The 21,513-nt window shown below is 45.9% G+C and overlaps 2 protein-coding genes across 2 annotated transcripts in view; one reads left to right on the top strand and one right to left on the bottom strand.

The window, feature by feature from the left end:
* Positions 1-6,578, top strand: part of LOC134679921 (double-stranded RNA-binding protein Staufen homolog 2) — a 30,755-nt gene extending 24,177 nt beyond the window's left edge. Inside the window, exons 13-17 of the mRNA XM_063538867.1 lie at positions 2,638-2,759; positions 2,949-3,039; positions 3,453-3,568; positions 4,269-4,429; positions 4,957-6,578. Of these exons, the coding sequence (XP_063394937.1) occupies positions 2,638-2,759; positions 2,949-3,039; positions 3,453-3,568; positions 4,269-4,429; positions 4,957-5,011 (545 nt within the window). The 3' untranslated portion in view covers positions 5,012-6,578. The remainder of the gene's footprint in view (positions 1-2,637; positions 2,760-2,948; positions 3,040-3,452; positions 3,569-4,268; positions 4,430-4,956) is intronic.
* Positions 6,579-7,693: 1,115 nt separating this feature from the next.
* LOC134679913 (prolyl endopeptidase) overlaps positions 7,694-21,513 on the bottom strand; it is a 35,461-nt gene continuing 21,641 nt past the window's right edge. The window contains exons 5-16 of the mRNA XM_063538853.1: positions 20,271-20,353; positions 18,640-18,782; positions 17,242-17,401; positions 15,158-15,277; positions 13,776-13,856; positions 13,070-13,255; positions 12,452-12,565; positions 11,737-11,885; positions 11,105-11,317; positions 10,451-10,590; positions 8,099-8,289; positions 7,694-8,004 (exon numbers count right to left, since the gene is read on the bottom strand). Coding sequence (XP_063394923.1) covers positions 7,939-8,004; positions 8,099-8,289; positions 10,451-10,590; positions 11,105-11,317; positions 11,737-11,885; positions 12,452-12,565; positions 13,070-13,255; positions 13,776-13,856; positions 15,158-15,277; positions 17,242-17,401; positions 18,640-18,782; positions 20,271-20,353 — 1,646 coding nt within the window. The 3' untranslated portion in view covers positions 7,694-7,938. The remainder of the gene's footprint in view (positions 8,005-8,098; positions 8,290-10,450; positions 10,591-11,104; positions 11,318-11,736; positions 11,886-12,451; positions 12,566-13,069; positions 13,256-13,775; positions 13,857-15,157; positions 15,278-17,241; positions 17,402-18,639; positions 18,783-20,270; positions 20,354-21,513) is intronic.

Genomic DNA, 21,513 nt, shown 5'->3' with positions numbered 1-21,513 from the left:
GGAGTTCCTCGTGCAGTGCGACGCGCCGCCGCACCAAGCCACCGGCCTCGGGCCCAACAAGAAGACGGCCAAGCGCCGCGCCGCGCACAGTCAGTACACCCTACAGTATACAACCCCATCTCCCTGCTCGCGCAGCCCGCAGTACCGCGTGCTGGAGGAGCGCGGCGCCGCGCGCCGCAGGGAGTTCCTCGTGCAGTGCGACGCGCCGCCGCACCAAGCCACCGGCCTCGGGCCCAACAAGAAGACGGCCAAGCGCCGCGCCGCGCACAGTCAGTACACCCTACAGTATACAACCCCATCTCCCTGCTCGCGCAGCCCGCAGTACCGCGTGCTGGAGGAGCGCGGCGCCGCGCGCCGCAGGGAGTTCCTCGTGCAGTGCGACGCGCCGCCGCACCAAGCCACCGGCCTCGGGCCCAACAAGAAGACGGCCAAGCGCCGCGCCGCGCACAGTCAGTACACCCTACAGTATACAACCCCATCTCCCTGCTCGCGCAGCCCGCAGTACCGCGTGCTGGAGGAGCGCGGCGCCGCGCGCCGCAGGGAGTTCCTCGTGCAGTGCGACGCGCCGCCGCACCAAGCCACCGGCCTCGGGCCCAACAAGAAGACGGCCAAGCGCCGCGCCGCGCACAGTCAGTACACCCTACAGTATACAACCCCATCTCCCTGCTCGCGCAGCCCGCAGTACCGCGTGCTGGAGGAGCGCGGCGCCGCGCGCCGCAGGGAGTTCCTCGTGCAGTGCGACGCGCCGCCGCACCAAGCCACCGGCCTCGGGCCCAACAAGAAGACGGCCAAGCGCCGCGCCGCGCACAGTCAGTACACCCTACAGTATACAACCCCATCTCCCTGCTCGCGCAGCCCGCAGTACCGCGTGCTGGAGGAGCGCGGCGCCGCGCGCCGCAGGGAGTTCCTCGTGCAGTGCGACGCGCCGCCGCACCAAGCCACCGGCCTCGGGCCCAACAAGAAGACGGCCAAGCGCCGCGCCGCGCACAGTCAGTACACCCTACAGTATACAACCCCATCTCCCTGCTCGCGCAGCCCGCAGTACCGCGTGCTGGAGGAGCGCGGCGCCGCGCGCCGCAGGGAGTTCCTCGTGCAGTGCGACGCGCCGCCGCACCAAGCCACCGGCCTCGGGCCCAACAAGAAGACGGCCAAGCGCCGCGCCGCGCACAGTCAGTACACCCTACAGTATACAACCCCATCTCCCTGCTCGCGCAGCCCGCAGTACCGCGTGCTGGAGGAGCGCGGCGCCGCGCGCCGCAGGGAGTTCCTCGTGCAGTGCGACGCGCCGCCGCACCAAGCCACCGGCCTCGGGCCCAACAAGAAGACGGCCAAGCGCCGCGCCGCGCACAGTCAGTACACCCTACAGTATACAACCCCATCTCCCTGCTCGCGCAGCCCGCAGTACCGCGTGCTGGAGGAGCGCGGCGCCGCGCGCCGCAGGGAGTTCCTCGTGCAGTGCGACGCGCCGCCGCACCAAGCCACCGGCCTCGGGCCCAACAAGAAGACGGCCAAGCGCCGCGCCGCGCACAGTCAGTACACCCTACAGTATACAACCCCATCTCCCTGCTCGCGCAGCCCGCAGTACCGCGTGCTGGAGGAGCGCGGCGCCGCGCGCCGCAGGGAGTTCCTCGTGCAGTGCGACGCGCCGCCGCACCAAGCCACCGGCCTCGGGCCCAACAAGAAGACGGCCAAGCGCCGCGCCGCGCACAGTCAGTACACCCTACAGTATACAACCCCATCTCCCTGCTCGCGCAGCCCGCAGTACCGCGTGCTGGAGGAGCGCGGCGCCGCGCGCCGCAGGGAGTTCCTCGTGCAGTGCGACGCGCCGCCGCACCAAGCCACCGGCCTCGGGCCCAACAAGAAGACGGCCAAGCGCCGCGCCGCGCACAGTCAGTACACCCTACAGTATACAACCCCATCTCCCTGCTCGCGCAGCCCGCAGTACCGCGTGCTGGAGGAGCGCGGCGCCGCGCGCCGCAGGGAGTTCCTCGTGCAGTGCGACGCGCCGCCGCACCAAGCCACCGGCCTCGGGCCCAACAAGAAGACGGCCAAGCGCCGCGCCGCGCACAGTCAGTACACCCTACAGTATACAACCCCATCTCCCTGCTCGCGCAGCCCGCAGTACCGCGTGCTGGAGGAGCGCGGCGCCGCGCGCCGCAGGGAGTTCCTCGTGCAGTGCGACGCGCCGCCGCACCAAGCCACCGGCCTCGGGCCCAACAAGAAGACGGCCAAGCGCCGCGCCGCGCACAGTCAGTACACACACACACACACACGCTACATCATACACCACTTAGGGTGATATTCCACCTATCTAAAAAGAAAAATGCAATTTAGATTTGTCTAAACAAAAATTCAAATTAGAATGGAACAGGAGACCTTTTTATAGGTATCTGGGCGGCTAGAGGTTAATGAGAGTGAGACGATCTGACATTAAACAAAAAATTTTACAGGTGGAATACCACACCTTTTGAAAACACTCCTCAGTTTATACTTTGTTTTTATTCAATTCGTGGTTCTCTCTAAACTTACTCCATACCCTTAAGGATAGTATTCCACCTATTCAACTTCTTTGGCCAATGTGTATTTGCTTCTCCCATTTTGCTTAGTGAGAAAGTAACAATTATTTTTATGTTTCAGATGTTTTGTTAGCGATGGAAATGAATGGCGGGGCTGAGGGCGTGACGAATGCCACGCTAACAGACACGAACACGAATGGTGCCGCCGATGCGAGTTGTACGAATGGCGATGCCAAACGAAAAGTAAGCTTTAGTTGTAAAATGTATTACAAGGTACTAAGAAAACTTTTAATGTATACAGTTCGGAAATGATTCCCCTTTATTTTTAACATTGAACTCAGACGTAAAATTTTGAATTAAAAGAGAGAAATGGGGTTGTATCAGTGTCCGCTATCGCATTGCGCTTGACATGAATAACATGTATCTCTGCAGGAGTCCCCGGGAGCTGGCGGCGCGGGAGACGCGCGGCAGCCGGTGCCAGGCGTGCTGCTCATGGACTACCGCACTCCACAACCCACCAATGGTACTTTAAAGAGTTATAATATTACTGACATTTTAATTTATGGTCCAAGTAAAACTCATTACTAATGTTCATAAAGTACGAGTTTTCTCAAATGATTTTGACGCCTGACCCTAATCTGTTAAACAAAAGCCATTGTTTATTTTATGACGAACCCAAGTTTCCAACTTACGCGCGTCGCAAAGGAACAATGACACGCTCGTATTTGAACTTTATTACTATCACGATACAGTTGCTTTTTAAACGGCATTGTTGCTTTGCCACGTGCCAAAGTTGGAAGCTTGGTCACGTCATAAAATAATCAATGGCTTTTGTTTAACAGATTAGGGTCTTAGGTGTAAAAATCATTTGAGAAAATTCAAATTATACATGATATTAGTTCATAAGTGCCTCTATATCGTTATTGTATGGTTCAGGTGTGAGTGAAACAGGTGCGACAGGAGGGAGCAACAGCAGTCCGGGCGCGAAGGAGCAGCTCATGTACCTATCGCAGCTACTTGGCTTTACTGTGCAGTTCTCCGATTTCCCCAAGGTAACTCGCCTCGCATACTTTTATTGTGTTTTCTAAATATTAATGCAAAATATCACCTATCCAATTTCTTTGTTCAATGTGTATGCATCTCGAATTTTGCTTCAGTGAGACGTAATGCATATTGGACCCAGATATTCGAGGTGGAATACCACTGTTAGATATTTGTCATATAAATTATAAATGTGCCGTTTCCACATAAACATCCGCATGCAATGTTTCCATTAATATTTTTGATAGATAGATCTCTTTTTCTGACGTTTATACCTACAGAATCAATGCAGTACCATAGACTAATAATAGATACATAGACGGCTAATTCCCTTGACATGCTTGCTGCTTGTAGTGAAAATACTGCTTATTTTCGTAGTTGCCATCTAGTTTTAAGCAGCGGACTAGCGGATTTAGCGGTACCGCTTCTTGACACTAGATGTCGCGACTAACGAAAAGTCTAATGCTCATCAACTTTAAAATTATAACTTTAGTTTTATTTTCAATTCCTTCCGCTGAAGCGGCGTGGGTCCCCAAATATGATCAACGTGTAAGCGTGATGTAGCTTCGATTGATTTCTTAACACACACATTCACTGCCCCCGAAGTACATGTGCGTCCACCGTCATACAAGTGTGTTCCTCGGCCACGCCCCCTGGCAGTGAATGCGTTAACCGTCGTCCAGCCCCCAATAATGTGTAATTATGTCGTAGCGCAACCACGGCGAGTACCTGTCGCTGGTGTCGCTGTCGACGGAGCCGCCGGTGATGTGCCACGGCGGCGGGCCCTCCACGCAGCACTCGCACGAGCAGTGCGCGCGCGCCGCCCTCCGCGCGCTCGCGCTCATGGGGCTCGACGCGCCGCCGCAGCCCCAGTGAGTCTACACACGTAACGCTCGTGTACCATGACACCGAGGCATAAATAGCGAGACAGACGTTATGTGGCAACCCCAGACCGAGCACGATAACGAAGCTGTAAAGTGCACCGTCCGTCGTTTGACTCGCCGTGAGTCGGTTTCGCGGTTCTATTTGATTTTTGTATAATTCTTTACAAGCGACGAGCGACGACATCAAGCCTTGGCCAGGCGTGGCTCACTCCGCGGTTTCGTCTCGTCGCAACATATAACTACAAGTACATCCGTCCCACACCAACATTAGTGGCTAGCCATATGCCGAGCGTGGCGCTTGCGCCACCTAGCGGTCATGCACTGTAAGCCTAATCGTAACAGACGCGTTTTGTTAGAGAGTGATTCTTCTATACCTAGTACTATTATTTATTCTGTGCCTTGGCCGTAGTAGTTGGAAGCGAATGGTCGGAGCACAGGCTTTCTCACTGATGGTCGCCGCTCACCGCTACCGATGTCACGGGTGGGTCTTTACGTATGTTTCGTTTTGGTTGCAGGACAAACAGCCTGCCCGGCAGCAAGCCCGCGCTCAGCAACGGCGTGGCCGAGTGAGGCCGCGAGCGACCACACACTCAACCCGACTAGTTCGTGTTCTCCTCTCGATTATTTGCAATATTGTCGTGAATATTTCACAGCGCGAAATAAAAAGTTCGGGACGACTTCTGCGATATATAAAATATATTAATCACATATTTCTAGCTATGACATATTCACAATGACTTTTTCTTTGATCTCGGGTCTTGCAACAGGCTAGTTTTCTAAAACGAAATCGCGTTTTCCTATTATTTTAGTTTTACTTTGTATATTTTTGTTACGGTCCCAGGAGGGCTATTTTAAGTTTAATTGTTCTCGAACGCTTACGAATCGCCGCTCACAAACTAGCCGTACAATTTTATATACTGTTCGTTTATGTTATACATTTTGTTATCGACCACTGTTCCGTTTACACGGCTGCGCGTCTCGATGTTATATTGATAGGTTCAATTGATTCATAATTATATACCCGCCACATACTTATATAAATTGGGTTATAAAATATAGTTGATTTATACTAGGTAGTAATCAAGACATAAAATATTAATAAAATTACGTAGGAACGAATATTGTAACGAAACTGAGGCTGTGGAGCCAAACCAAAAGTAAGTTCGGGAGCGCTAGCGGCGAGGCCGCCACGAGTAGAGTAGAGTAGTGCGGCCCCGCCCCGCTCCCAGCGCTAACGTTACATCATGCGGCCATGGTGTCTCCTTAGTTGTAGCAGTCGTAATCGCCGCAGTCCTCCGCCGACGAGTGCGGCGATTAAACTTGTGGCCTCGATTTTAAACCACTCTAGTGAGTGAGCGTTTCAAGTCTCCCGCGACCCTAAGCTATGAAATGTGTAATTCTAGATGTAAGGATCACTCCGCGTGAGCGACCGTATCGGTGGCCGCCGACCGTACACCGACTTAGGCTAAGGTTGAAGGTTGCTGTAATTTTAGGCTCTGTAACCTATATCTAACGCATGTACCCGTATTAGCGTAGTGTTTGATTAATCGCATTCATAGCATGATTGTTCTTTCTAGGTGTAAAAATATCATAAGTGTGAATACAATTGATCGGTGATTGTGACGTTGATTTGTTTGTTTTGACGTGACGCCCGCCGGGACGAGGGACCGATCAGTTGTATCGTATGGCTTGTACCGATTGTACATTTCATTGTATTGGGTCTGACGACGGCTGTAGGGTGTCGCGGATGCTCGGCTTACACGCCCGCGTCGGTTGAATAGTTTTACACCGAGTAAAACACGACAACCCGCTGTAAGCCGTCTGCGAGCCGCGACCGACTAAGTTCTATTCACATTCTCTTACTTTACTAATCGTATATATGTATACAAACGATTTTAAATCGAGGCCATTTAAACGATTTCTTCATGTAGAAAGTTGCACAAGTGACTAAACATTAAGAAATTATTATTTGACAAAGAAAAATGCCACAAGGGCTTTAAGAAGTGTTTTTATTTATTTTGTTCTAAGGAACTAATATTTATATTATTTGAGTGGAGCCAGTCCCAACTGAACTTCGTGCTGTTAGCAACTTAACAATACATATAAGTATTCAACAATAAAAGTTATAAAACTTTAATATTGGTTTTATTTTGATGTAGCATTGACCCATTGTCGAAATATGATAAGGATCCTGACAGACTTTAAACTCATTTTGTATTCTTTTCTGCCTTGATAATGAAGGAACGTCACTTGGAAACATTCAAAAACAAACCTAGTCATTTTTCGACGTCAACGACGGATTAATCCGTCTCTGACCACAGAGCATATTGGACCTACTGTGCACATGCATAAAGTTCAATTTCAGTTTTGACACTTCGGTGACGTGGCGCCTGAGTGACAGCTGTTGTTTGATACGGCGTCGAAACGGTTAATTAAAATTGACAATCTCTATCCTGAATTGATGGCTGATAAGGTGAAACCGCACCAGTTCTGGCATCCTACCTTCAAAACAATCATCATCATTTAGTAACGTTTCATACTCGCAGAAAAGATTAGTTCCTGATTAGTCGAATTCAAGTTTCGTCGGATTGAATGCCCTTCGTATGCCTTTGTCATAAAATTGCTACTGAATTAATAACTTTCAAATTGTAAATTAAAGTCCAAATAGTGTGGCACTACGTATAACAGGCCTATTCGGATTTCGAGATAATAACAAGATCTAGAGATCAACTAGATCTACATTAGATATCGACTAGATGTGACTTGGATATCTAAGTCATAACTTGTCAAAATCGTTTAAGAGGACCTCCAGAATCGCGGAAACGTCAAATTTGACGTATCTATCTCACAAAAATCTTTAAATTATCCATATCGTAACTTGTTGAAGTCTAGTAGAAATCTAATTCATTTTCCGAATCGAGCCGTAAGTTAGTATACGGGACAAGATGAATTCACAGACAAAACATCCTCTAGACTGAGTATAGTCGCGCTACCCCCGCTGCCACGCATACGGTAATTTTACTCCATGTTCGAGTCGAAAGTGTGTGTGACGTCCGTGAACGGACCAATCACGGCACGGGACTTCGCTCACCTCGTCGCGCGCACGCCCGCATTTTTGGCAGCATCGGTTGCATGAAATAATTGCTCTAAACTCCGTCTAGAGGATTCCTAGTCTATGGATGAATTTGACCCAGTACCAACGATTCATGGACCTAATGCGCCTCCGAGTATGTTCATAAAATAAAACAAAACTCATTGTGTAAAAATAAAAACAAAGTTTTATTCATAAAAAATAGTAGCAATGCGTAACAATATCACCAGTCCCGGCTACCGGGACCCGAGGTAATCCACCGGCTGCGGTCGCTATGTACAGTCGACGTCAAAGATATGTTTACAATGTTCGCCTTATTACAAAGGAGGAAGGTGCAAAAGTGTAAACATATCTTCGACGTCGACTGTACATACATAATACTATTGGGCAATATGGCGCTCGGCGCTCACTTCACGAACTTCAGGCCGAGGGTTTGCGTCATGAAGCAGAGGATGTCCGTGTGCTCGTCGATCTGAAAAAAAAAACATTGATTTGTGTTGTGGCGCTCAAAAGGTTATCTGACCTGAACAGGCTAACAGAAAATATGCCGAAGACTATGTACTCACAATCTTAGCGGTGGGCTTGCCGGTGCCGTGGCCGGCCTTGGTGTCGACGCGCGCGAGCAGCGGCGCGCGCTGCTGGGGCGCGGCGCCGGCGCGGCGCTGCAGCTCCGCGATGTACTTGAGCGAGTGCAGCGGCACCACGCGGTCGTCGTGGTCCGCCGTCAGCACCAGGATGCCCGGGTACGCTGTCCGCTCTGCAACCGAATGTTATGTTTAATACAAATACCGAACAAGTGCGAGTCGGACTCGCCCACCGATGGTAGTAGTAGTATTAGGTCCTTACATATGAAATTGGCGTTTCATATGGCAGAAATGAAAACGATTTTTTTTTATGAAACTATTTTTTTATTTAGTCAAAGTATGTACCATGGCTATCTATGCACTTTTGCCATCTCGAAGGTAGTTCATTGATTCCTTTACTAAAAAAAGTGTGTGAGCGAGAATCAATAAAATCTTTGAAGGCCGTTTGGACAGCCTCGTGAGAATTGAATTTTTTTCCTTGCATGAAGTTGTCCAAATTCCGAAAAAAATGGTAATCAGTTGGAGCAAGGTCCGGGGAGTATGGTGGGTGTCGAAGACATTCCAGTCGCAGCTCCCTTAGTTTTGCGGCCGTCAAACGTGCCGTATGTGGTCGAGCATTGTCCTGAAGCAGCAGTGGGCTAGATCGATTGACCAGTCTGGGTTGTTTAATGGCTAGCTTTTCCATCATCGTTTGCAATTGTTGACAATACACATCAGCCGTGATTGTTTGCCCAGATCTTAAGAAACTGTAATGGATGACACCGGCACTAGTCCACCAGACACTTACCAGTACCTTTTTCTGAGTCAACTTTCGTTTCGGGCAGAATTTGGCTGGTTCACCTGGGTTCAGCCATTGTGAAGAACGTTTCCGGTTATCGTACAGGATCCATTTTTCATCACAAGTAACGATACGATTCAAAATGCCTTCATTATTGTGCCGGTTGAGAAGTGAAACGCAACACTCGACGCGTGTTTCTTTGTTTGCGTCGCTCAATTCATGCGGTACCCATTTTTCAAGTTTTTTCACTTTTCCAATTTGTTTCAAGTGAATCAAAATGGTTTTATCACTCACACCGAAGCCTGCCGCTAACTCTGACGTGGTTTGCGATGGATCTGCTTCCACAATTGCTTTTAATTCTTCGTTATCAACTTCTGTCTCCGGCCGTCCACGGGGCTTGTTCTGTAGGTCAAAATTTCCAGAACGGAAACGTTGGAACCAATAACGTACCGTATTTTCTTTTGCAGTAGCTTCCCCGTACGCATTGTTAATCCTACGAGCCGTTTCTGTAGCACTAGTGCCGAGGTGAAACTCATATTCGTAAATATAGCGATATTTTAAGTTCTCCATATTGTGAACAGAACGATGTGAAAGAAAAACAAATGACGCGATAACAAATAAATTTCGTAATTCGAACACAGAAATACATGGTCTTAAATTTGAAATAAATTTGAATTTGGAATTCCTAGCCGAACGCCACATATTTTGAACCAAAGTTGCCAGTTCGCCAAACGCCAATTTCATATGTAAGGACCTAATAGTTAACACTTTATTGCACAAAACAAGTACATAACACTGAGAAAATACAGTAAATGGTGATGATGATGTTGAATGATGATGACGGTTCCGTACTTTTTAGTATTTGTTGTTATAGCGGCAACAGAAATACATCATCTGTGAAAATTTCAACTGTCTAGCTATCACGGTTCATGAGATACAACTTGTTGACAGACAGTGGAGTAGTAATAGGGTCCCGTTTTAACCCTTTTGAGTACGGAACCCTAAAAATGAGGGTAGGCTGTATCTGAGATACAGGCGCAATGGTTTTGGACCTTGGACCGGTGGAATATCAACCTAAGACAATAGTGGACGACCGCTTCTCCATAAAAACGTAGGTAGTCCTAATTTTTCTCTTCGGATATGACATAATGGAAATGATTTGAAAATTTTCATAGCATTTGTCATAAAAATCTAATAGCAATTCGTAAAAAATGTCATAACTCACCGTCCTTGGGCGTGTGTATGTTGTGCAGCGGCGAGTACTTGAGCAGGTTGCGGAAGTGCGTCTCGTTGTCCGAGCTGCCGTAGTCCGACACCCACGCGTGCCCGATCGTGAAGTGGTGGAACCGCAGCATGTCCAGCACACTGCAGGTCAATACACATGACTAACCGTCCTTTGGGCGTGTGTATGTTGTGCAGCGGGGAGTACTTAAGCAGGTTGCGGAAGTGGGTCACGTTGTCCGAGCTGCCGTAGTCCGACACCCACGCGTGCCCGATCGTGAAGCGGTGGAACCGGAGCATGTCCAGCACACTGCAGGTCAATACACATGACTCACCGTCCTTGGGCGTGTGTATGTTGTGCAGCGGCGAGTACTTGAGCAGGTTGCGGAAGTGCGTCTCGTTGTCCGAGCTGCCGTAGTCCGACACCCACGCGTGCCCGATCGTGAAGCGGTGGAACCGCAGCATGTCTAGTACACTGCAGGTCAATACACATTACATTAATTAGATACATTTACACTACGCATGAGCGCTGATAAATTTTAGGGGGACCACATTACAGCACAAGGAACTGACACATTTTTTCACTAAAATCATTAATGTTTACCCCTTGCACCCCGCTGTATGACGATGTGCTTGGCGTTCGCTCTCTTTGACCTAAACATATATTAACGTACCCGACTTGTACGATAGAGGCATCATACCGTTCACCCGCCGTTTATTGAATTAGACATTAGACTAACCCGACTTGAACTATTGCGGCGACGTACAGTCAGTCATATAGTAGATAGCATCCAAAGTATTGAAATAGTTCGGTACACTATATAATTTGTATGGTAACTATTTGAATACTTTGGATGCTACCTACTATATGACGCTGACTGTACAATTCATGCATCCGATTAGCTCAAGCTGCCGCTAATAACCCGCCATTGGAGTCTCCCTTTATGAGCTTGAAGCCCGTGAACTTTGAATTGTAACATTTTTCTTACCCGACTTGAACGATAGCAGCGCCGTACAGCTCAGGGCGCTGATTGGCGCACGCCGCCACCAACAGGCCGCCGTTGGAGCCCCCCTGGATGGTGATGAGCTTGGGGCTGGTGTACTTCTCTTGGATGAGGTACTCGGCGGCGGCCTGGAAGTCGTCGAACACGTTCTGCTTGTTCAGCAGCCGCCCGGCGTTGTGCCACCGCTCGCCGTATTCACTGGAAGGATTCAAATAGGTTGTGATGTGATTATGATAAGGGCTTAAGTCTTAGGAGTCCTTTGGACTCGAGTTTTTTAGACTACGAATTATGCAGAAACTTGAGTGATTTTAAATATGTAACTGTTAAAGTTAATGGCGAAGGCTTTATTATACTGGAGTCCCTTTAACTCACGCTAAAATAGAAAAAGAAGCGAAAACTACTAACTAAGAGTACTCAAACTCTTCAGAGCCGCATAGAAATTTGAAACCTTACAAAATCTACATGTATATCGGTTTTACCAATAATCGGTCCTCGTGTTTAAGTTCAATCATGATGTGTGGAATCAGCCCAAACTATACTGATAGACAAACTTAATTGATCATTGCTAGACCTTATCTGGTCGCAATAAGGTTGAACTCTGGTCGGAGTGCACGTACCCGCCGCCTCGGATGTTGGGGATGGCCACGATGCCGTTGAAGTGCTGCATGAACACGAGCCGCGTCACGCTGAAGCTGGGCTGCACGTTGATGTTGAACCCGCCGTACCCGTACACCAGCGCCGGGTTCGACCCGTCTTGGGGCAGACCCTATACAATACAAGCACAATGAGCGGTTTCCGAAACGCATAACAGATGCATCAAGAATTTGCTAATACGCCAGTAAAGCGTACCAACACTGTAAGTAATAAATTAAATCTATAGCGAAATACAAACCAAATACATCAAATCCTTAGGGTGGTATTCCATCTGTCAAATATCTTTGGTTCAATGTGCATTGCATCCATAGACTAGGAATTTTCTAGACCGAGTTTAGAGCAATTATTTCAAGCAACCGATGATGCCAAAAATGCGGGGGTGCGCGTGACGAGGTGAGCGAAGTCCCGCGCCGTGATTGGTCCGTTTTCGAGTCGAAAGTGTCTTTGTGGACACGGACGTCACACAAAGACACTTTCGACTCGAACATGGAGTAAAACCTACCGTATGCGTGGCAGAGGGGGTAGCGCGACTTTGCTCAGTCTGAAGGATGTTTTGTCTGTGATTGCATCTCTCATTAAGCAAAATGTGAGACACAAATTACACATCGGACCAAGATATTGGACAGATGGAATACCATCCTTAACTATATGCATGTTTTTGAAACCACCTATACATACCTTCTTAGAGACTATGAACATAGGAACTTTAGTGCCATCTTTGCTTGAATAGAATATCTGCTTGGCCTCGTACTGCGAAGCGTCGAAGCCTTTTACCGCTACTTCTCTGAACACCTGCCGATCAAACACAAGTTATAAATGTCATATCACGGTTTAAAATATCGTGTCATACGTCAGTACAATTCGGGAAAAAAATCTTTAGAATAATATAAATAAAAATAATTTGTAATTTGTTATAATTTCGACACCATCATAATTTTTTGGCACAATTCAACAGGTCGAAATTAAACTTTCGTGAGACATATAACTGTTTTGACAACGGTTTCACTCACTTGAATTGAAGGACCCCCGAAGGGCCAGAAACATGTCGCCAATAATGACTAAAAATCAAAGTGAATGAAACCATTGTCGTCTAAACAACTCAACAGGTGCTAATTCTAGATTATAAAAATTAAATGTAAGACTTGTTCCGTTATTTTATTACCCGATTATATAATTATTTTATCAATAAGTAAAATAAAATGAGTATTAAATGTTCTACGTTAAAGCCCTGACCTTGAAAAGCGTCAAGTCAATCCCCGGGCTCGCCGATCACACTTTAGTTAGTAAGAAACATACCGTGGGCTCATAGGGCTGCTTCTTAAAGTCCACGTGGTATATGACGCCGGGAGTGAGGAACGACATGAAGTGGTAAAAGATCTCGTGTTGCTCCTTCTTGCCGGAGAAGCCGACCACAGACCCCACAGCCAGCGGGAAGGTCTGCAGCAGCTCGCCGGAGGCCATGCTGTGCAGTTGGAGGACGCTCTGGAAAGATCATTTTGATTTATGTTATCCTGGTGAAGTCAAGAGAATATACTCTGTCAAGCAATTTCAGTCAGTAGAAAAGAGCGGATATTTAAAAATGTGGGCGCGAAGGGTTATCGTCCCATAGAAAAATGGAATTTTGCGCCTTTTTCTACTGACAAACTTGTTTGACCGGCTTTAACTTGTTTTTAGGGTTCCGTACCCTAAGGGTAAAAACGGAACCCTATTACTAAGACTCCACTGTCCGCCTGTTCGTCCGGCCGTCTGTCTGTCACCAAGCTGTATTTCATGACCCGTGATAGCAAGATAGTTGAAATTTTCACAGATTACGTATTCTGTTGCCGCTATAACAACAAATACTAAAAGGTACGGAACCCTCGGTGGGCGTGTAGGCTTCTCACTTGTCCGGTTTTTATTAAGGATTATAAAAATAACGGTGAAATTCGTTTACGTATCGTTATTCATGGCCATCGGATAGCAGTCGATGGTGGTAAATTAAGTGGTGTTTCTACTAACTCACCTTTACATCTCTGACATAGTGTATAACAAGTTTGTCGTTGTCCACCGCCGAGGCCCAGTCCAACACGTCGCTCGAATGTTCCTGGAAAAACATATCGCGATTTAAATCACTCGTCTCTAACCGTAGTAGTGTTAGGGCCAGTTGCACCAACCATATTTGACAGACTGATCAAAGTCAGCAGGCGCGCCCCGACGCTTTATTATGAAACTTTCCATTCATAAAAATTTAGCGAACTCTTTAACGATACGAACAGTTTGGTGCAACCGACCCTTAGTCTCTTAAAGCAAACACTGGACTGTGATTTTAACATCTGAATCTGAATCACAACTTGTTAACTTTATTAACATACACTCAAAAACAAAAATCGACGGATCGGGAGAATCTACTTGATACTAAAAGTTACTTTAGGTTCTATGAAGTATTTGAACAAATTAAATTATTTTCCAGGAAGGAATTATTTTTTATTGTGGGGGCGCCACAAGCCTTCAGTAAGAAGTGCATATATTTGGAAAATTTGACTAATGTCGCTGTGGCCCGGTGGCCGAGTGGTTCAGGCACCTGCCGCGATAGCAGAGGACGCTGGTTCGATTCCAGCCTGGGGCACTGGAGGCCTTGGTCACTTTTTCTTAGTATATGACATTTATTTCAGTTTACTTTAGGTTGATTAGAAACTGAAGGACTTGGTCGCATTTTCTTCAGTGTACCCTCCTAGGGGTGGTATTCCACCTGTCCAATTTCTTTGTCCAATGTCATTACGTCTCACTCTCTCATTAAGCAAAATATGAGACGCAATACACATGGGACAAAGACATTGGATAGGTGGAATACCTCCCTAAGGCCCATTATATAAGAAAATGTGGAAGATGAATTCGAAATCATCGGTGTAAGAAATATACTGAATTCCTGTTGTGAAATCGAACGAAAAGAGATGCAACTCTAGTCCAAAAGAAAATGACTTATTAACATATTCAGTGCCGAAAACCCGATTATCGGGTATTTTATGATTTCGTTCCCAGGCCGAACGACCCGATAGTCGGGATCGTGGCACTACTGCTTTTATGACGAAATTGTTGTGGCCTGGCGCGGACGTCTTGTTTAGCTGGGTGGCAATGAATGTGTTAAAGTAGGTTAGGGTGGGTATTCCAACTGTTCAATTTGTTTGTCCATTGTGCAATGCGCCTCACAAAATGTGAGATAAAAATATTACCAAGATATTGGACAGACGGAATATGGAGCATGTATGAGGAATGTTATGAAAGTGAAGGAAGCGAAAGAGGTATGTCAGGATCGTAGCAACTGGAAATCCGTGGTCTCTGCCTACCCCTCCGGGAAATAGGCGTGATTATAAATGTATGTATGTATGTATGGAATACCATCCTTACCGGTATGAGCGTCTCCCAGTTCTCTTCGGCGGGGTTGTGCAGGTCGATCTTGATGAGGCGGTAGTTGGGAGCGTTCTTGTTGGTGCGGAATATGCACACCGACCCTTCGTTCGTGATGTACTGGAATTCATAAATAAAAAAATCTTTAGACAAACAATAAATACTAAACACCGTTTCTTGTATTTAGCTATCTACCTATTATGGTTCTTATAAATTTTCCCGCTGACAGAAAATAGAACGGATAGCGAAGACGGGGCACCATCATAATTATATCACAGCGAAACATTAGGTACTGTATTTGTAACGTTTGTTCGTATATTTCATAAAATAATAGTTGAAAATGATCAAAATCATGTCATTTTATAAAAAAAAACTATAAGTTTTGGCCGTTGGGTATAGGTTGTCGCGGCAGTCGCGCACGGGCGACACGACCAGCAGCGCCGCAGTCGGCACGCCGCCAGTGTAGCATACCTCGTAGTCCGCCTCGAACTTGTGCACGATCTGCGTGAGCAGCAGCTTGCCCGAGATGTCGGGCTGCTTGCTCAGGTCGGAGAAGAACAGCAGGTTGTCGCGGCAGTCGCGCACGGGCGACACGACCAGCAGCGCCGCAGTCGGCACGCCGCCAGTGTGGCATACCTCGTAGTCCGCCTCGAACTTGTGCACGATCTGCGTGAGCGGCAGCTAGCCCGAGATGTCGGGCTGCTTGCTCAGGTCGGAGAAGAACAGCAGGTTGTCGGGGCAGTCGCGCACGGGCGACACGACCAGCAGCGCCGCAGTCGGCACACGCCGCCAGTGTGGCATACCTAGGGTTTCTGCTCGAGAATTCCCGAGGCGAGAAATCTCGAGAAAATAGTCCTAAGTCGAGACGGGAAAAAAATATTCAATGCCTCGAGAACTCGAGAAATAAATCTCTTGTGATAAGTAAAAACACACATGATGTGTTTATAATGCATTTCTTTAGATATTAGTTAAATAAATATGAACAATGTTTTTTTTTTAAATTTTCAAGTAGGAACCTACTTGAAACATTTATTACCAACCAAATAAAAACTATCTTGATTCGTCCCCTATCGTTCTAGCTTTAACCGATTTTCATGTTTTGAAACTTTTGAACTATCATGATTCTTGATATTCATGTAGTGTCTTTTTATTGAAAAACGCTTTAAAAAAAATTGTAACGAATTATACGACCATGTAATAATTGTAATAACAAATATTACAAAACTAAATTACTATTGATGAATCAAATCATCCCGATATATTCCTATTAGCAAAACATTACAATTTTAGCAGCTTTATTGTTACGTCGAGTAAGTACGAGTAATTAATAGTACGTAGTAAAACTTCTGTAAGTTTTGTCACATCGAGTGAAATTTATTGACTTGAATATTGCTGCCTAATAAAATACCATATTGTGGTTTGTTTACATTTTGTTGAATACCTAAAGAAATACACTATAGCATAACACATCGCCGGTGCGCACGCCTGCACCTATATCTTTTTGTTGTTGTATTATTGATTATTAAGTGCAATTTATGGTGACTAAAAATGTACCATATGTTTGATTATTGATCTCAGCTACGATTCCTAAGAGTCTGATTTGTAAAAAAGCAAAAAAAAATTAAATAACATGGTGTTTTTTGGAGCTTTCAAAATTTCTCGAGGTACTCGAGAAACTCGAGAATTCTTGGTCGAGAATTCCCGTGCCTCGAGAAATTAAAAAGGTCGAGAAACCAGAAACCCTAGGCATACCTCGTAGTCCGCCTCGAACTTGTGCACGATCTGCGTGAGCGGCAGCTTGCCCGAGATGTCGGGCTGCTTGCTCAGGTCGGAGAAGAACAGCAGGTTGTCGCGGCAGTCGCGCACGGGCGACACGACCAGCAGCGCCGCAGTCGGCACGCCGCCAGTGTGGCATACCTCGTAGTCCGCCTCGAACTTGTGCACGATCTGCGTGAGCGGCAGCTTGCCCGAGATGTCGGGCTGCTTGCTCAGGTCGGAGAAGAACAGCAGGTTGTCGGGGCAGCCGCGCACGGGCGACACGACCAGCAGCGCCGCAGTCGGCACACGCCGCCAGTGTGGCATACCTCGTAGTCCGCCTCGAACTTGTGCACGATCTGCGTGAGCGGCAGCTTGCCCGAGATGTCGGGCTGCTTGCTCAGGTCGGAGAAGAACAGCAGGTTGTCGCGGCAGTCGCGCACGGGCGACACGATCAGGTAGCGACCGCAGTCTGTCACTTCTGCGCCGCTGAAAATAGAAAATTCAGTTTTAAAGATATTCTAAACAGCCATACTGTACTTGGTTCTGTGGCTATGTTAATAAGGGAGGATATTTGGCAATTGTAGATGTTTGTGCGAGGGCCTATGGCCTATGCTATGCTGCTCTATAGCAGGGGGCCGATGTTTGAATTTCGAGCGCTCGATTTAGTCACTCGAAAATCCGTCGTTTTCCACGGATGCTATTTTTGATAGAAATAGTAGAATGTACAATGTACATGCCTAGTAGTGTACAATGTACAGGGCGGTATGTAGTTTTTCGACTTATAAATAGTGAGAATATTATTACATTATGCTACGTTTCCGGACCCGGGTATGTCCTTAAACTACGCCCAAGACCACCGGTGGACGGGCAGCAGCGTCCCTCAAATTCGGTGTACTCGACTGCGATCGCCAACCCGCCTGCCAAGCGTGGCGATTATGGCATACACCCCCCAAAAGGGGGAGGCCTATGTTCAGCAGTGGACGTCTTATGGCTGAGATGATGATGATGATGATGATGCTACGTTTTGTGGTTTTCTCGATATACTACTATGTCGCGTATACGTATGAAATCAATAATTATTACGTTTGTCTATATCATAAACTAAGAAAGAACGTGACTAAAAGTTTGTTCAAAGTGCCCAACAATACTAACACTTACTTACAATTACGAGAGACTAAATCAACAAAATTACAGAAAATAACCCCTACGACTGATACTAGGCTAAAAAAATAATGTTCACTATAAAGCAAACTCTCTCCAACAAAAACCAAAATGAGTATACAAAATAACTAAAAAAAATTATAATATGACACCACAAGATCTAGAAGGGGTAATAAAAGATGTGTATTGACATACTGGCGCTTGTCTTCGCCCATCTGCTGCGTATGGCAGTCACTGTCAATAGATAGAAAACATATACCTATATGTATAACTGTTGAGTTTACAAAACAGTATAGAACTTTGACACTTTGAACAAACACAAACATTGAACTTTGGGAACCGTAAAATGTCGCTTTCTTATGCATATGCACGTAGGTCTATGTTGCTCTGTGGTCTGTGACCGATTAATCAGCCTTTGGCGTTGAACCTGCGGTGCGGATATATCGGTCATTGGCGTCCAAAAGGTTAAAGAACCCCTTGTCATAGCGCAAAAAATCAACTCATTCCAGATTCTGCATGTTTTAAAGAAAAAATTCAGGAGTAATACATTTTGCTAGCCTTACATCCTCCATAGCGGCTCCTCAGGGAACTCGACGACGATAACGTCTTCGGTTTGTGGCGTGTTGAGCCGGTGGTAGCACAGCTTCTGGTCGCGGTTCACCTCCGTCTCCGACCCGTCCGTCTTGCCAGTCTGCTCCGGGTACCTCTGTCAACACATCGTAAATGATGATCTTGAGAGTTCATACGCACAACTACTACGCACTTACTTGAGTACTTTACGCAGTTTCTACCAGTGGAAACTTGAAACTTGTAATAAAATCTAGTGCAGCGTGTGCTGCACTAGATTTTTGAACCATTTTGACGAAAGAGCCCTTTCATATATTAATAAGAAATATCTGGGAGACCGAGCTTTGCTCGGAAAACATATAAAGACTAAATAGGTTGATAGCATGCGCATGGCGGAGAACAGAACCCTATGGAGGAACCTGGTCTTCAACAGAAGGATATGATGTCACGATCCTCAGTATTGAGGGACCGACTGAAGAAGAAGGTAGCTAGATCGATTTTTCGCCCCCTAAACCCCCAAATATAGTAAATTTTATCGAAATCGTTACAGCCGTTTCCGATATACCCGAAATATATAAATAAATATACAAGAATTTCTCGTTTAAAGATATTAGGAGTAATTGGTAGTTGCATTTAATGATAGATTCGTTAATGTCGTTGTATTCATGCAAGACAATGAATATAATATGTAGTTACAACTGTTACAACGTAACAAGCTATACATATCTATTTGAGTGCACATAACAGAACTATCAAAGTAAATAGTTATAGATGTTATATGTTTACAGCGTCGTTATCCTTGTTAAAAATGGTTATGGTAGCGATAAGGAAAACTACATTGACACTGTGCATATTTATGATTTTTGTTAAGGCGAGGTATGCTTAAGCTTATTTGTGACGTCCCACGGGTAAAGGTACCTTATGGCGGTTGGCGCTTACGCTATTTCCAATATTACTGCGGCGCTATGCGACGTAAGTGCCAGCCGCCATAAGGTACCTTTTGCCGTGGAACGTCACATTTGTGGAATTTACACTATCTATGTACAAACTTCATGTAATGTTAACTTTTATCATTGTTGCTAGTTTAGAGTTAACTTAAAATTTTTATATTTATATAAAAATGCCCATGGAAGCCAACTACTCACCATAAAGCTTCTAATAGTTGTTTTGCTCGTATAAAATAGTCTTCTTCCTCGCGTTATCCCGGCATTTTGCCACGGCTCACATAGGAGCCTGGGGTCCGCTTGACAACTAATCCCATGATTTGACGTAGGCACTAGTTTTTACGAAAGCGACTGCCATCTGACCTTCCAACCCAGAGGGGAAACTAGGCCTTATTGGGATTAGTCCGGTTTCCTCGCGATGTTTTCCTTCACCGAAAAGCGACTAGTAAATATCAAATGATATTTCGTATATAAGTTCCGAAAAACTCATTGGTACGAGCCGGGGTTAGAACCCGCGACCTCCGGATTGCAAGTCGCACGCTCTTACCGCTAGGCCACCAGCGCTTCTCGCTCGTATAAAATAGTAGTTCATAATAATGTAGCCGGTTTACACTACGATTTAAGGCTTAAGAATGTAATTATGGGCTTATACAAATCCCATCAGATGGAGCGTGGATACTCACAGAGTAGAATAATCCCTTGTTGTCCTTGGTCCACGACATCGATGCAAACTTCACCTTCTCTAGGACCTCCGGGTAGTCCTCACCTGTAAACATATTTAAAAATGTATATTAGGTACGTATTTATATAACAATACTTCGGCACAGTCACCTGAAATAATATCTTACGCAACGAACATATCTGAGGGTGGTATTCCCCCTGTCCAACGTAATTGCGTCTCATTCTCTGATTAAGCAAAATGTGAGACGCAATACACATTAGACAAAGAAATTGGACAGATGGAATACCACACCGAGACGGATAAGTAAGATCTCAGTAAACGTAAACTGCAACTAAAATAAACGGTGCAGTAACGCCATCTGTCGTGGAATACTTGAACTAACTTTCCTAGTTAAAGAGTGGTTTACCAGAAAAGTTAATAGATATATTTTCTTAAAGAATTTTAAATGGACCAAAAACAATAATAATGATGTCTATTCTTAATTTTATATTACACCGTCAAACCGGTTTTTATTACAAGCTTTTATTTACTTTCACCTATCCCATTGTCTGTAATCAAATCTTGCAAGTTAAATTTGATCCACTTCCCGGTTTCCGATTGAGCTAAAATTGCATGTGCATGCATGTGAAAATCGCATGACAATGCAATTTTATGGTACCATCGAGCTGATCTGATGATGGAGACAGGAGGTGGCCACAGGAACTCTGTGATGAAACAACGCAACCTAATTGTGTTAGGAGTTTTTAGAATTGTCTCGATGAGTATTAGTTGTCTGTCGTAAGAAAAGTACAGTCAGCGATAAAAGCTTGTGCCAAAAATGAAACGTTTCCAAAAACCTATTATTAAAGAGGGCGTCGAGGAGGGTAAATTTTCAGATTCTGTCAAATTACCCCATTTTACACACAAACGCAGCTCACGCACACTACCTCAATTTACTGGGACAGGTCAGTGACCCCTAATGTTTTTTTAAAGGTGCTGTTTCGAGTTTAGTGTTAACTACTGACCTTCTTTGAGGAATTTAAACTGTCAAAGCTTTCCTTTGTGAGAAGACAGAGAAAAAACACTTTTTATATATAGCTTTCCTTGTTTGTTCATGTCATGTCATAGGTATGTGACGTATTAGGTAATTAATTATTTTCGTTGTTGACTTTTGTATTAAGATAGGTACAAAACGGCGACGCTCTTAACTGTCCATCGGTAGACCTTATGCCTTTTGTAATAAGGTTTATGGACTGTCAGTTAAC

Source organism: Cydia fagiglandana, chromosome 3, assembly GCF_963556715.1.
Source record: "Cydia fagiglandana chromosome 3, ilCydFagi1.1, whole genome shotgun sequence".
Lineage (NCBI taxonomy): Eukaryota > Metazoa > Arthropoda > Insecta > Lepidoptera > Tortricidae > Cydia > Cydia fagiglandana.
This window is presented reverse-complemented; position numbering and strand designations above follow the sequence as displayed.